The 17324-nt window shown below is 40.5% G+C and overlaps 1 protein-coding gene across 1 annotated transcript in view; it reads left to right on the top strand.

Annotated features, from left to right (window-relative positions):
- The first annotated feature begins 7485 nt into the window (after positions 1-7485).
- Positions 7486-17324, top strand: part of LOC137300537 (prostaglandin G/H synthase 1-like) — a 78006-nt gene continuing 68167 nt past the window's right edge. The window contains exons 1-4 of the mRNA XM_067969664.1: positions 7486-7716; positions 7852-7923; positions 12398-12514; positions 14019-14162. Of these exons, the coding sequence (XP_067825765.1) occupies positions 7710-7716; positions 7852-7923; positions 12398-12514; positions 14019-14162 (340 nt within the window). The 5' untranslated portion in view covers positions 7486-7709. The remainder of the gene's footprint in view (positions 7717-7851; positions 7924-12397; positions 12515-14018; positions 14163-17324) is intronic.

Genomic DNA, 17324 nt, shown 5'->3' with positions numbered 1-17324 from the left:
TCAACCTCTCCTCATATGTCCACCCCCTCATCACCGGGATTAACCGAGTGAACCTTCTTTGTACTGCCTCGAGAGCAAGTATGTCTTTTCTTAAGTATGGACACCAAAACTGTATGCAGTATGCAGTCTCACCAATACCTTATATAACTGCAGCAATACCTCCCTGTTTTTATATTCTATCCCCCTAGCAATAAAAGCCAACATTCCGTTGGCCTTCTTGATCACCTGCTGCACCTGCATACTAACTTTTTGATTTTCTTGCACTAGGACCCCCAGATCCCTTTGTACTGCAGTACTTTCCAGTTTCTCGCCATTAAGATAGTAACTTGCTCTCTGATTTTTCCTGCCAAAGTGCATAACCTCACATTTTCCAATATTGTATTGCATCTGCCAAATCTCCGCCCACTCACCCAGCCTGTCTATATCCCCTTGTAGGTTTTTTATGTCCTCCTCACTCTCTACTTTCCCTCCAATCTTTGTATCATCTGCAAACTTCGATATGTTACACTCGGTCCCCTCCTCCAAATCGTTAATATAGATTGTAAAGAGTTGGGGACCCAGCACCGACCCCTGCGGAACACCACTGGCTACTGGTTGCCAGTCCGAGAATGTACCATTTATCCCAACTCTCTGCTTCCTGTTAGATAACCAATCCTCCACCCATGCCAGAATATTACCCCCAATCCAGTGATTCTTTATCTTGAGCAATAATCTTTTATGTGGCACCTTGTCGAATGTCTTCTGGAAGTCTAAATACACTACGTCCACTGGTTCCCCTAAGATAAAAGAAATAGGAGGTGAGAGCAAAGGTCAGACCAAGGTAAGGAATAGGGGTAATATAAACATACAGTTATAGAACATAAATACAAAATGACTGTTAAAAGCAAAGGAAGAGGAACAATTACTAAAAACAAATTAAATTGCCTGTCCAGCAATGTGCACAGCATCCAAAACAAAATGGGGGAACTGGAGGCAATAATTCATTGCGAGGAGCCAGATGTGGTAGGGGTAACTGAAACATGGTTGCATAAGGAACAGGACTGGCAGTTAAATATTGCAGAATATAATGTATTTAGAAAAGATAGGGAAGGAAGAAAGCGGGTGGGGTAGCTGTACTAATTAGAGACACCATAATGGCAATAGAGAAAAGGGACATAGGTAACATTAAGAAAGAAACAGAATCCATATGGATTGAGACAAAGGACAAGAAGGGATCGGTCACGTTAATAGGTATAGTCTACAGACCACCTAATAGTAGAAGGGAAGTAGAGGATGAAATATGTAGACAAATCTATGAAATGAATAAAAAACATTGAATAATAATTTCAACTACCCCCAAATAAACTGGCAAGAAGAGGTAGGGAAAGCAGAGAAGGGAATGGAGTTTTTACAACATGTACAGGACTCCTTTCATACCCAATATGTGAGAAGCCCAACAAGAGAGGAATCACTACTGGATCTAGTAATGGGAAATGAACCAGAACAGATAAGAGAAGTAAGTGTAGGGGAACATTTAGGCAATAATGATCATAACATAATAACCCCCGAGCTCTTTGGAATTCTCTACCCCAGAGGGCTGTGGATGCTTAGTGGTTGAGTATATTCAAAACTGAGATCGATAGATTTTAAGGGAATCAAGGGATATGGGGATAGGGTGGGAAAGAAGAGTTGAAGTAGAAGATCATCCATGATATTATTGAATGGCGGAGCAGGCTCAAGGGACCGTATGGCCTACTCCTGCTCCTATTTATTACGTTCTTATATTCTTATAATGATTGAGAAAGACATAAGTGAGACATCTATCAATAGCGATCATAACATGATCGAGTTCAATGTAGTGTTTGAAATGGAAAAAAATGAGTAAACGGCTAAGATTCTAGACTTGGGTAAGGCCGACTTCAATGGGATGAGACAGAGACTGTCCACAGTAAACTGGGCAAACCTGTTAATGATTAAAACGACTGATGATCAGTGGGAAATGTTTAAAGAAACATTTAACGAGGTACAGAACTGGTTTATACTTGCCAAAAAAAACAGCCATGGACAATTAAAGAGGTAAGGGACAGTATAAGACGTAAGGAAAGGGCATACAAAAAGGCAAAAAATAGCACAGATCCTGGTGAATGGGAAAGATACAAAGATCAACAAAGGGTCACAAAACAGATAGTAAGAGCTACAAAAAGAGAGTATGAAAAGAAACTTGCAAGGGATATCAGAACCAATACAAAGAACTTCTATAGTTATATTAGGAAAAAGAGGGTGATCAGGAGCAGTGTTGGCCCCTTAAAAACTGAAAGTGGGGATATTGTCATTAACAATGGGAAAATGGCGGACATGTTGAATAATTACTTTGCGTCAGTATTTACAGTAGAAAAAGAGGATAGCATGCCGGAAATCCCAAGAAAACTAATATTGAATTGGGGACAGGGACTCGATAAAATTAACATAAGTAAAGCAACAGTAATGAAGAAAATAATAACACTAAAGAGTGACAAATCCCCAGGACCAGATGGTTTCCATCCCAGGGTTTTAAAGGAAGTTGGTGAGCAGATTGCAGATGCCCTAACTATAATCTTTCAAAGTTCTCTAGAATCAGGAACTGTACCTCTAGATTGGAAAATTGCACATGTCACTCCGCTTTTTAAGAAAGGAGAGAGAGGGAAACCGGGGAATTATAGACCAGTTAGCCTGACATCTGTTGTGGGGAAATTGCTGGAGTCTATAATTAAGGATAGGGTGACTGAACACCTCGAGAATTTTCAGTTAATCAGGGAGAGCCAGCATGGATTTGTGAAAGGTAGGTCATGCCTGACAAACCTGATTGAATTTTTTGAAGAGGTGACTAAAGTAGTGGACAGGGAATGTCAATGGGTGTTATTTATATGGACTTCCAGAAGGCATTTGATAAGGTTCCACACAAGAGACTGTTAGTTAAGTTAGAAGCCCATGGAATCGAGGGAAAAGTACGGACTTGGTTAGGAAATTGGCTGAGCGAAAGGCGACAGAGAGTAGGGTTAATGGGTAAGTATTCACATTGGCAGGATGTGACTAGTGGAGTCCCGCAGGGATCTGCCTTGGGGCCTCAATTATTCACAATATTTATGAACGACTTAGATGAAGGCATAGAAAGTCTCATATCTAAGTTTGCCGATGACACAAAGATTGGTCATGATGTGGAGATGCCGGTGATGGACTGGGGTTGACAATTGTAAACAATTTTACAACACCAAGTTATAGTCCAGCAATTTTATTTTAAATTCACAAGCTTTCGGAGGCTTCCTCCTTCCTCATTTACCTGAGGAAGGAGGAAGCCTCCGAAAGCTTGTGAATTTAAAATAAAATTGCTGGACTATAACTTGGTGTTGTAAAATTGTTTACAAAGATTGGTGGCATTGTAAGCAGTGTAGATGAAAACATAAAATTACAATGCGATATTGATAGATTAGGTGAATGGGCAAAACTGTGGCAAATGGAATTCAATGTAGACAAATGTGAGGTCATCCACTTTGGATCAAAAAAGGATAGAACAGGGTACTTTCTAAATGGTAAAAAGTTAAAAACTGTAGCTGTCCAAAGGGACTTAGGGGTTCAGGTACATAGATCATTGAAGTGCCACGAACAGGTGCAGAAAATAATCAAGAAGGCAAATGGAATGCTGGCCTTTATATCTAGAGGACTGGAGTACAAGGGGGCAGAAGTTATGATGCAGCTATACAAAATCCTGGTTAGACCGCACCTGGAGTACTGTGAGCAGTTCTGGGCACCACACCTTCGGAAGGACATATTGGCCTTGGAGGGAGTGCAGCGTAGGTTTACTAGAATGATACCCGGACTTCAAGGGTTAAGTTACGAGGAGAGATTACAAAAATTGGGGTTGTATTCTCTAGAGTTTTGAAGGTTAAGGGGTGATCTGATTGAAGTTTATAAGATATTAAGGGGAACAGATAGGGTGGATAGAGAGAAACTATTTCCGCTGGTTGGGGATTCTAGGAGCAGGGGGCACAGTCTAAAAATTAGAGCCAGACCTTTCAGGAGCGAGATTAGAAAACATTTCTACACACAAAGGGTGGTAGAAGTTTGGAACTCTCTTCCGCAAACGGCAATTGATACTAGCTCAATTGTTAAATTTAAATGTGAGATAGATAGCTTTTTGGCAACCAAAGGTATTAAGGGATATGGGCCAAAGGAAGGTATATGGAGCTAGATCACCGGTCAGCCATGATCTTATCAAATCGCGGAGCAGGCATGAGGGGCTGAATGGCCTATTCCTGTTCCTATGTTCCTATGACAAAGACCAAAGTAATAGATTGGGGAAAAAAACTAATTTTAAGGGGATGAGAAAGTCGGGCAGGTAAACTGGAAAAAAAATTTGACAAAAAAAAGAACAGCAGTGGTTAACATTTAAAACAGCAATCAATAGAGTTCAGGAGAAGTACATTCCTTTAAAAAGCAAGAACAAACTAGCCAATAATGAAACACCATGGATGAATAAAGAGATAAGGGTATGATTGAAGCCAAAGAAAAAGGTATACTCTAAGTACATAAACAATAAAGAAGAGGATGATAAAAGGGAATATGAGGAGGTTTGGAAAGAAGTCAAAAAAACAATTAGGAAAGCAAAGAGGAACTACGAGATTAAATTATCAAGGAATATAAAAATATAGTAAAGTATTCTACAGACACACAAATAATAATAGGGACAAATAAGACATTAGGGAGGAGCTAGCACAGGCACTATTACATATCTATAAACATTCAGTAGAAAAGGAAATAGTGCCAGAGGACTGGTGGACAGCTAATGTTATTCCTATGTTTAAAAAGGAGATAGAACAAGTCCAGGGAACTATAGACCAATTAGCTTAACGTCGGTGGTCGGAAAGATAATGGAATCTTTACTCAAAGGTGTAATAGAAAGATATCTAGAGAACCAAAATATAATAAAGAATAGTCAGCATGGATTTCAGAAGGGAAAGTCACGCTTAACCAAACTTATTGAATTCTTTGAAGAAGTAACAGAAAGAGTAGACAAGGGTAATGTAGTAGATGTAATATACTTGGATTTTCAAAAGGCCTTCGATAAGGTGCCGCATTGTAGACTCAAGGCTAAGGACAGAGTATGTGGAGTCAGGGAACAGGTAGCAGAGTGGATAGCAAGTTGGCTACAAAACAGAAAACAAAGCATAGGGGTTAAGGGTGGCTACTCAGACTGGCAAAAGGTGGGAAGGGTGTTCTACAGGGATCGGTGCTGGGACCACTGTTGTTCACAATTTACATTAACAATTTGGATTTGGGAATCGGAAGTACAATTTCAAAATTTGCGGACGACACCAAATTGGGGGCTATAGTTAATACAAAGGAAGAATGCGTCAAAATGCAAGAGGACATTGATAAACTTGCAGAATGGGCGTGTAATTGGCAAATGAATTTCAATATAGATAACTGTGAGGTGGTGCATTTTGGTAGGAAGAATAAGGAGGCCACATACTGCTTGGATAATAAGAGTCTAAATGGGATAGAGGAGCAAAGGGATCTAGGGGTACAGATACACAAATCACTAAAAGTCACTATGCAGGTTGATAAGGCCATAAAAAAGGCAAATCAAACACTAGGGTTAATTTCTAGAGGGATAGAATTGAAAAGCAAAGAAGTTATGTTAAACTTGTATAGAACCTTGTTTAGACCACACTTGGGGTATTGTGCACAGTTCTGGCCTCCATATTATAGAAAGGATATAGAGGCATTGGAGAGGGTGCAAAAAAGATTCATAAGGATGATACCAGAATTGAGAGGATATACTTATCAGGAAAGGCTGAACAGGATGGGACTCTTTTCTCTAGAAAAAAGGCAGCTGAGGGGTGACCTGATAAAGGTTTTTAAGACAGTAATAAGGTTTGATAGGGTAGACTTAGAGAAAATGTTTCCACTTATGGGGGAATCCAAAATTGAGGTCATAAATATAAAATAGTCGCAAATAAATCAAATAGGGAATTCAGGAGAAACTTCTTTAGCCAAAGAGTGGTAAGAATGTGAAATTCGCTACCACAAGGAATATTTGAGGCAACTAGCATAGATGCATTTAAGGGAAAGCTAGATAAGCACGAGGGAGAAAGGAACAGAAAGGTATCCTGATAGGGTTAGATGAAGTAGGGAGGGAGGAGACTCATGTGGAGCATAAATGCCAGCATAGACCAGTTTGGCCGAATGGCCTACTTCTGTGCTGTAGTTTTGATGTAATTCGATGTAACTTGAGATATGTCTCTGTCTGTAAATGCAGGTGTGAGGATATTGCCATGTGGTTGTAGTCTGTCTCTAGCAGTCTAACCTGGCTGCTTTCCTTCTGTTTCTCCACTTTTTCCTCCAAACGATAAGTGAAAAGGGATTTCCTTTGCAGCTATATTGTGCACTTTCTAAATCAAAGTTTTCTAAGGGGGCGTGGGGGAGTTATGACGCCAGACGCCCCTCACTAGAAAATGAATCATGTGTTCTTGGTACAAACACTCCTCAGCAGCTAAATGCTGACAAGTCAAAAAACAACACATAAAATGGGAAAAACTGTCTCAAATTACAGCAATAAATGTTCTAATAGGTCTCTTTAAATGTACTTCCACATGCAACACTGTCCCTTCTATTTTTGGGGTATCCATCATAAATACCACGGCCTGCTCACTGGATCTCTTGAAATCTGCAGAAAGTACCGCTCTGACAGACTGTATCGCACCTGAACTGCACCTGTGCATCGGACAACCAAGGATCACATTATGGGTCCCACTCATTCCAAACTGCGAGCTATTTTAAATGTATACCAATCTGTACAGTTAATGGGTCATTGTTATGGGCTTCAATTCACAAATCAATATGGTGTATCTTGGATTAAATTCCCAGTTGAAGGAACTGGACACTGTAAAGTTATATTGAAGTCCATGCAACTAATTTATTTTCAAATTTAAAATGTCTGTAACCAGGATAAATTATTTTTGGCTTTTGAATTGCAATAGACCCCAAAATGCTGGAAAATGCGCTGAATAAACTGTCAAAAATCAATGTTTTCTAAGGGGGCGTGGGGGAGTTATGACGCCAAACGCCCCTCACTAGAAAATGAATCATGTGTTCTCAGCACTCACATCTCCCTTCAGAAATGATTACATCTGCCAATGCTCCAAACCACTGTTGTGTGCTTCAGTTTTCTTTCTGCATTATAACTGTTGGGATGTTGAGTGTACCTGCAGGCTAACTTGGTATCCCACTGCACCTTCAGGTAGCTACATCTTTTCATGTCATAGGCCTATCTATATTCAGGGCTATCTAAGCTGTCAGCCTTTTTGGGGGGCTGTTATAGCCTTTGTTGTTATTAAATAGTTCATATTTGTAAACCAAAATGCTTGAGCAGAATTTATTTGCATATGAGTGAAACATGCCAGGTCTGCCTTATCTCCGCCCATCTAGAAGTTTCTCAACTTTCAGTCCTGTTGTGACACATCTCTTGAGACCACAGCTGATGTAAGTGCACTTTGTCTGCATCTACATTTCTGCAGAGTTTCGCCAGCAACTGCTGCATCCGATACCATCCTCGGAATGCAACAAGTTTTCTCAGCAAATATGAATTGACAAATATAATTTTCCCAGAAACTGAAGCTGATTCGAATTTGCCTCCCAGTTCCTGTTTAAACTTGGAAGCAGAGAGAGCCCACTGTCAGGACTCGCCTTGCACAATGGAAGGTAAAGCGAACGCTGCAGTTACATTTGATTTACTAACTTGTTTTTTTCTCTCTCACTGCTTGTTTTATGCATTCACGAGAAATCGACTTTAATTTTAAACAGTTTCTCTTCCACGTTTGTGCTTTCCTCCCCCAGCTGCCCGCGTTGCCAGAGTTATCTTACTTCTTCTCCCGCTCTGTTTCCTGGAGGTGGCTGATACCACAGGCAGTAAGTTTTCTATTTTAGTTTGTGTTGCCTCTTGTTTCAACGAACGGGTGTCTGGTAAGCCTCGACTTCTTGAGCTAGCACCAGTGTTGTGGTACCTCTTAGTGAGTGAGTGTCTGTGCGTGTCTGTGTGTCGCAGCTTTTGTTTAATAATCTTAGAAGCTGAGTAAAATCTGACTGAAAAAAACAAGGGATAAGTGACTGGAATAGTCGCTCTACATTGTGGCGTGAGGTAAATAGAAGAGAAAAGGGCGCAACGATTCTCTGAGTAGCAAAAGAGGAAGGTTCCAGGTGCAGCATCTCTTATATTTCTCTATTTAGGAAACATGTTGACATTGTTTCAACCAATTGAGATTTACAAGTAATTATTACTTCTTAAAATACCTACAGATTTAATCAATATATATTTTTTTTATTATATACTTGCTCATGTGGTGTTGCTAACGGTTAGTCAGGGCAAGTGATGGCTCCAGATCTTTTAGGGAAATGGAGCACACATCTTCAGAGGTCGTACTTCGACCTCCATAAGGGTGTGCCCTGACCCTGGACGATCTACCACGGGTGTTATAGTGTTACCCTTAGATTTCAGTGTCACAGGATCACCCATTGATTCCGATGGAGTGGGAGCATTACAGTGTTAGCCATTGATTTCAAAGTTAACCGTTGATTTAAATGAATTGGAGGCATTACAGCATTACTCATTAATTTCAAAGTACCAAGCGTCACGATTGTGACAAACTTTAAAATAACTCAAGGATTTTAATGTATACATCTTAAGTCTGTGCATATTTCCTGTCAACTTTTTCCATTCTAAATCCACATTTATTACGGAAACTGCCTATTTAAACCTGCCATACCATTATTACACCCTTCCATAAATGGTGGATTCCCCATGTGCAACACCAAGGGAAATCAACCAGGGAAGTCAAAGCCAAATGTGGTCTTCGGGTGAAATGGAGTTAGAGGGTGGGGCATAATTGGACAGGATATACAGATATAATTCAGTCCCCATCTTAAAGTTGTATTTCCTGTACTTATTTTTGATGGAATTCCATAAACTTGTCACACTGTAATTATACCCTTTGGCCAGTGGTCAGACTGCATTGCCATCTCTATCTCACGGGTACAAGCAACTTAAATATTTACCTTTTCTAATTTTCAACAAAACGCAAGTGAGAATATTGAACTGATATTATCATGAGGGAAGACACTTGGGTAGATCTTAACTTGGGCATAAATGGGGTGGTAGCAGCCCGAAAATCACTTACCATCCTGTTTACGCTGGCGCTCTGGCTGCCACCATCCTCAAATGGGCTTTCTGTTGGGCGGCTGGATCACCTGCCTGTTTCAGGTGGTAGGGCCTTCTAATATGCAAATCAGGGTCCTATGATATAAATGGGACACCCATTGCAATTTTGACAGACAACTGGCCGAATCTTGTGCCGTGCAAGCTCTGGCCAGTTTTACCAGGTGGTACTGCAGAAGAGGCACCAAAACGGCAAGTGTAAAATTATTTTTGTGGGGCCAGGAGCAACAGCAATGCTCCTCCAGTCTTGCCAAGAATAATGTAGGCTGCTGCTGCCCTCCCCCCCCCATGATAGCCCCCCCTTAACCCACTCCCCCCCTGCTCCCCCCAGCCCTGCTGGCCAAGTCAGCCTCCGAGCTGCCTGATTTGTTGGCAGCAGCGCGCCAACACCATTGTAATGAGGTGCGGCCCTCGAAACGGATGAGACCCTTACCCGCCAGACCAGGCAGTCGACCAGAGCATGCTCTGCCTCTTGATAGTTAAAAAATCTTTCTTTTTTTTCCCTCTATCTCTCTCTCAATCTGATCCCAGGCTCTCAGTTTAATATACGTTGTAAAGTTTATAGAGCACATACCAAAAGCTACAACACATGTGTGATCAGTTCTCTCTCTCTCACACACATACACACACACACTGAAGACAGTGGAAAGTAAAATCAGGCAGGGTTAGGTTAAAATTACCTCCTCTCTTTTAAATAAAACTCACTATAAAATCTTACTGGAACAAAGATTTTGAAATTTGCCCTCTAGCTTCTCTTTAAATTATTTCGAAAAACAACTGAACAGAAACTGCTGGACTCTAAAGAAAAATATTCTATCTGCACAACTGACTGGGAAATTAGATATTCTGCACATGCTCTACAGTGGCCTTCATGTAAGGACTTTAATGAAGGCATCAAAAGACCATTACATTGGTCAATTTAATGATGTTAATATGAAATATGTATTTTTTCATTTAAAAAAATATTTAAATCCTTGATTTGGACATTAGGAATTTCTGTAACTGAGAGAAATGGTGCATCACAAATTTTCAAATGGAAAATTATCAGAAAACATTTTGAGTGATTTGTTGGGAAAAATACTACAGCACCACAGTTTACACAAACGATTCCATTGATGGACATGGGAATTTCTAATAGAAAATGTTAACACACCAGGAAGTAAGGTTTTGTAGAAAGGAAGTATGTGCAGACATAAAGGGCATGATTTTAGCCCGGGGGGAGGGGTGGTGGGTGGAATTCCTGATGGGAAACCTGGAAGTACAACCAATTTGAATTCTCCATCAGAATGGGCCCTAATTCATAATCCTCTCATTAATGAGCTGGGCAGTTGGCAGCCACCGGATGACAATGAACCCACCTCAAGCGAGGCAAAAGAAGTAATTTCATATTGGGGTGCACCGCGACCTCAATATTAACAATGGGGGAGCAGTTGCTCCCCCTGTTCTCCCTATGTAGACACTTGAAACATATCATCAAATAAAAATGCTGGAAAGAATGAATCCTTCTCTGAGCTCCAGTTTTCTTTGTCTGCACATGTGCTGCAGTGTGTAGCATTACAGGCTGGCAGATACTAGTTTCGAATTCCACCGGTTGATTTATCCTTTTTATTCTCCTTTTTAAAATTCTCTTCCAAGTAGCCAAACTACTGAACAGCAAAGAAAACAACTTTGATCCATTGCAGTAAAATAGGTGGTTGGAGAGCTTGATTCCTAAACAAATAAAGCCTTGCCCTGAGGCTGCCTATCCTGGGGGGGGGGGGGATTTTTTTATTTGTTCTTTTTGATATGTTTCCTTAAGTTTATTTACCTGACTGACAGTGGTTAAATTCACCCATTAGGTAGTGAAAAGTTAACTGTCCTTTGCAAGAGAGGGACTGATACTGCCTTTGTACATAAGAGATACTTGTCTCCCTTAGAATATGACTTTTTTTGGTGGGATTGGCTCGGCGATTCCTGTTACATCTCTCATTTCTCTCATGGTGGGAGCCACCCATATTCATGAACAATTCCTGTTTTCAGTGACAACTACAGTTGCCGATAATACATGCCACAGTTGTGTCCTTGCAATCTATGAACATAAAGTGCTCATCTGGTTTAAGTGAATGGTGGGCAGCTGAATTAGGTATTGAAATCGCGGATTATTTGGTTGCTGCTACTATTTTTTTTGTCATGAATATCTTGATACCTTATTGATCATTGTTTGTAGTTCTTTACATTATTACCAGGCTGCTTGTCTATGTTGCTATGTTTTATTTTGGTGCTTGACAATGATACACATCCCATGTAGCTTTTTATAGTTCTCAATCCCTGTTTTGTAAACCTTGCCTTATGCATTTATTTATTAAAATTTTCAATTTTCAGATCAAAGTGATATATTCATGCAGGTAATAGTATATTGTTATATACCTGTAGTGTTCCAGTAAGCTTGTTTACATATCATTTTATTAGACTTGTAAATAGAGCAGTGATCAGTGAAATGACACATCTGTCATTATATTGCAGATTGTGATTGCCATTAAAATGTTCTTACATATTGGGCGTGATTTTAAACCCCAAGAGCGGATGGGTTTGGGGGTGGGTGAGAGTTGAAAACAGTTGTTTTTTTGAGTCACAACCGTAAAATTTTCGGACTTTGCATTCCCAGTGGGAAGCCTGTACTTTTATGCGCTGACGTTAAACCCACAAATGAAGCCGGGTTGTGGTCACGACCCAAGAAACAACTATTTTCAACTCCCACCCGTCCCCAACTCACCCGTTCTTGGGGTTTAAATCTGTAAAAATTTGGGGGATTGGGTGATGCAGTGGGTTTGATATTGCCATTTCATCTCTGAGAGCTAGGTACAAATGAAGCCTAGAGATGAAAGTCTTCTTTGTCTCCTGGCTGTAAAGGCCCTACATGAAATGAGTTTGGTCTGCCTCAATCTGGTTCTTGGTGGCCAAAGCACAAATCTGCTCCTAAATTGACACTGATTGCTGAACCAGAGCTTTTGATGGAGGCCTCTTCTGGATGTTCCATGTGTTGAGGTGTCCAAAAACGACCTCCCTCAAATCCGCTTCACAATATTGCCCCTTTAAGAACTGCAGGGAGTCTTCGTGAAAATTCAGTAAAAATCTTTGCCAATTAAAATGTTTCTGAACATTAACTCTAAATTTGGTTATTTCTTATTGCAGTAAATCCCTGCTGTTATTTCCCGTGCCAGAATAAAGGAGTGTGTGTTAACTTCGGGAGGGAAGATTATGAATGCGACTGCACACGCACTGGTTACTATGGAGTTAACTGCACTTTGCGTAAGTTGTTTCATTGCTCACTTTTCTCAGTCAGATTTTATTGGAGATACAGTTATAGGCTCTAATCATTAGGCAGTGCATTGAAACTTCAATTTAAATGCATCATCATCACTGGTGCTTTCAATCAAATTTTTTTTTATTCGTTCATGGGATATGGGCGTCGCTGGCGAGGCCGGCATTTATTGCCCATCCCTAATTGCCCTTGAGAAGGTGGTGGTGAGCCGCCTTCTTGAACCACTGCAGTCCGTGTGGTGACGGTTCTCCCACAGTGCTGTTAGGAAGGGAGTTCCAGGATTTTGACCCAGCGACGATGAAGGAACGGTGATATATTTCCAAGTTGCGATGGTGTGTGACTTGGAGGGGAACGTGCAGGTGGTGTTGTTCCCATGTGCCTGCTGCTCTTGTCCTTCTAGGTGGTAGAGGTCGCGGGTTTGGGAGGTGCTGTCGAAGAAGGATTTATTTCAAAACATTCCTATTAATCCCTTAATTGCTCAACCCAAGCACACTGGTTTTGAATGTCGACCAAATTTAAATTGTGATATTAAACATCTATTTCATTCCGAGCAAAGTTTATTCTATCGATGAATGATCTGCTTTTTTGAGAGTGCTTACTGTGGAACTGTGTATTCAAAAGGAACTTTATTTACCATAATTAAATGTTATAAAGGAGCCACCTGTTCCCTGACTCAGTGCAGCACATGTTTCTCAGGAGGCATGGTAGCCGAATTTGTTGGGTAATTAATGTTCCTTTTTTTTTGTTCTTGAGATGTGGGCAACACTGACTATTTATTGCCCATCCCTAGTTAGTCTGAGGGCATTAAGATTGTGTGGGACTGGAGTTACGTGTAGGCAAGACTAGGTAGGGATGTTAGGCTCCCTTCCCTGAAGGACATCGGTGAAATGTTTTTTTATGATGAAAAAGCAGCTTTCAAGGTCATTTTCTGGTGCGAGCCCACAAATTTCAAATTTATTAAATTCAATTCTACAACTTGCCATGATGGGATTGGAACTCACAATCTCAGCACCATAACTGCTCGATTACCATACCCATCAGAAGTAACATTTCCATCATGGCTGTTTTGCAAACATATTAGTAATTTGAAACACTGTTTACGCTAACTGCAATGATGCAAGTACTCGAAGCGCATGATTTTCAGGCAATTTTTGTGATCCATGTGAAGAAAAGTTTTTCAAGTATTGATTTTTTAAGAACCCCGTGGGCATCCCTTATCCATGGAGATTCATATTTTGCTAAATTTAAAAAGGAAGGCTAGCTGTCTGCGCCGGGACAGTCAGAAAAATGACTAAACTTCTTGTCCTACCAGGAAAACAAAACAAAATGGACTTCTGCAGTATTGGTGGCACTAAATGTGTGTGGGGGGTGTGGTATAAATAATAAAATAGTCAAGGGTGAAAAGTAGCGTTATATTTACAATGCTTGCTAGTATTTGCTACAGTTGATTTGATCATTACTCTTTTCTAAATGACATATTTTTAATTGCAGCTTATTTCTGGTCAAGAGTTTATACGATTCTGAAGCCGAGCCCCAGTTTTTTGCATCATGCCCTGACGCATTATAAATGGTTTTGGGATATCCTAAGCAACATTTCATTCATCAGCGATACACTCATGCGACTGGTTTTAGTAGGTATGTTGCACTTATTAGAATTAGTATCTAAACATTGGCACTTGTATCTTGACTGATTTACCTGCGTATCAAAAGTATATACATAAAATAGTTGATCTTACATTGTGTTGCACGTGGGGAGTCAAAATCAGGTGTAGTCTTCAGGTAAAGTGGGGTTAGAGCTTAAGGGGTAAGTGAATCAGGACACAGAGATATAATTCAGTCCTCATTTTAAAGTTATACATTCTGCCCTTATTTATGTATAATACTTTGATTTTATATGACTAATTATAGGTAAGTAACAAAACTTACAACAATTCGAGAAGCAAAGAAGATTAGTTGATCAGAACTTAGGAATTTCTTTGCAGTACAGTCTGAAGAGCTGAGAGATGCAAAACTGAGGTGCAACAGCGTTGCCACTGGTGGGAGGGTGTCACTACAGTGTGACAAGTTTATATAGGCCGTTACTATTATAAATGAGGCCATAGAGATTTACAAATAATTACATAGAATCTACAGCATAGAAACAGGCCATTAAGCCCAATTGATCCATGACAGTGTTTATATTCCACACGAGCTTCCTCCCACTCTAATTACCTCTTCCCACCCATATTCCTCTATTAGCTTCTCACTCATATATGCATCAAGCCGCCCCTTAAATGTGTGCATGCTATCTGCTGCTACCATTCCTTGTGGCAGAAATTTCCACATTCTCATCCGTCTCTGTGTAAAGAAATTCCTCCGAAATTCTTTATTTGACATGCTACTGGCTACCTTTTTTCTTAATTCGTTCATGGGATGTGGGCGTCGCTGGCAAGGCCGGCATTTATTGCCCATCCCTAATTGCCCTTGAGAAGGTGGTGGTGAGCCGCCTTCTTGAACCGCTGCAGTCCGTGTGGTGAAGGTTCTCCCACAGTGCTGTTAGGAAGGGTTTTGACCCAGCGATGATGAAGGAACGGCGATATATTTCCAAGTTATTTACGCCCCCTTGTTCTGGACTCACCCACAAGTGGAAACAGTTTCTTCACGTACAGCTTAGTATTTTTTTGTATAGCCGGTAGTTGCTTAGTGTGTTTCGATATTTCTAAACGGTACCCAAATAAACTGTTCTTGGAGTCGAAGTACATGCTGATGTTGAGATAGAATTGTTCCCCAGAATGTTAGTGTTTTTAGAAGCGAGGGTAATTGAACAATAAAAGGAAAACAACGCAAATGCTGTAAAGCTGAAAGACAAATAGAATGTTCTGGAAATGCATTGCAGGTCCAAAGGCTAGTATTTCAAAATGGATCCCACAGCAGAATGGCTCTAGCCAAAACATTAAACCATCTTCTTCTCATGGATGCTGACCAGCTCACTGTACAATTCCAATCTCTGTTTTGAAATGTGCACAATTCTGCTACTGGGGAACGTACATCCAAAGCCTGTCAGTCATGCTGCAGGTATGTGGATTCTAAGGATGTATTTATACTGCAAGCTTAGCATGGGTGTGAAGTGGTTTCTGTTCAGCACTGCGCTAATCCAGAGTTAAGCCCAGACCTGACTCCACAGAGAAGCAATGGGAATCTCCTTGGAGGAGAGACTCCCATAGGGTTGCCAACCCACCAGGGTTGTCCTGGAGTCTCCAGGAATCAATGATTAATCTACAGGACACTGCTGCGAACAACCCTGGAGAAAAATCAGAGGGGCAGTAAAAAAAATTGTGTGTTTTTAAAATTTTCTTTAAACACTTTTGTTTATTAATCGTAAAAGTATTGGAGTTGGAGGGGAAAAGCTGTTTGATTGATGGTCAAGATTCATTCAATCAGGTAACGAAGAGTCTGTTTGCTTTCCAATTGACATGAGAAGGCAGTGCACTGTGACGATGGACGTGTTGGGTGGGAGTTTTGGAGCGGGGCGGTTGAGGTGGGAGGTCATGTGATGAAACCTCCTGGAATACGTCCAACCAGAGATGGCAACCCGAGACTCCCACCAGGCTTACATTTTTCACTCAATGGAGTGTAATTCCAGTGTAGAGTCAAACCTGATTTATGAAGTGCTCAAGCCTGGCATTGAGTTAAATGTTCTCTCCGAACATTTGAATTTGAATTGTTTTCTCCTGGGCAGGACAATTGGATCTCCAGCCAAGCAGGAAGCCAGGTTTTGTAAACAGGATACTGCCTAGCTGGAACCCATACTGTAGCAACCAGTCCTACATCAGTACCTGCAGTATAAATGTGGCCTGCCATAATAAATGAAAGTGAGTATAGTGCTGGGGAATTCACGGAGGGAAGACACATGGATGCAAATTATTTCCCAGACGTCATTCTGGCTGCTTTTGCGGTGTAAGGACTGAACCAGGATGCAGAAGGCCTCAAACAGATGGCAGTGCCCCTTTTAAATGTTTTGAGCACCAACATTTTGTGTATGAATCTCTGAAAGAATGAGAAGTACATGAGACAAATGCAGCTCACAAAGATATGAGAAACTATTGCAAAAAGCAATGACACTGCAAACAAACAAAGCCCTTCTAACTACTTAGAGTTGTTATTTTAGATGTTCGGTAAACTGAACGGATTGGAAAATAAGTTGAATTATCAGATTGCAATTGATTTCACAAAACATAAATTGTTTAGAATAAAACCAGCAAGTGATCTCTCACGATTTAACGCTATTTGATGCAAAATACATTTCTTTGCAGTGCACACAGACTCTGAGTATCAAAAATGCCATCTTCATTTTTGGGCACCAGAAAACTAATAAATCCACAGCACTTTTAACACAGAGCAGGCTAAAACTGAAGTGTTTTCTATTATTGCCTAATACCCTTTCTATGTGTGTGGTGCTTATTCAGGGCTGCTGGATTCCATCAGAAAATTCAAATGAAAGGACAAATCATACTTCACTAAAAAGGAATTCAAAGAGCTGGTGAACTTTTAAACTCACATTTTACTGTCCTAATGTGTAGACTGGTACAGACTTGGCCTGTTTCATTGGCTCGCCTTTGGGTTTCAAGATAAGTAGGTCATTTCACTGCATATGCAGTATGATTTTAATGATACTTCTGTTAGTCTGAGAACTTTGCATGGGTTAACAGTAGATGTGTTACAGGTGGACAGGCAACATTTTGTGGTATACTTTATCAATCTATCCGGTGTATGGGAGTGCTGAGTAGTCATTCCAGGGCAATTTTCTTAAGAGCTGCC

This window comes from Heptranchias perlo, chromosome 31 (assembly GCF_035084215.1).
Source record: "Heptranchias perlo isolate sHepPer1 chromosome 31, sHepPer1.hap1, whole genome shotgun sequence".
Classification (NCBI taxonomy): Eukaryota; Metazoa; Chordata; class Chondrichthyes; order Hexanchiformes; family Hexanchidae; genus Heptranchias; species Heptranchias perlo.
This window is presented reverse-complemented; position numbering and strand designations above follow the sequence as displayed.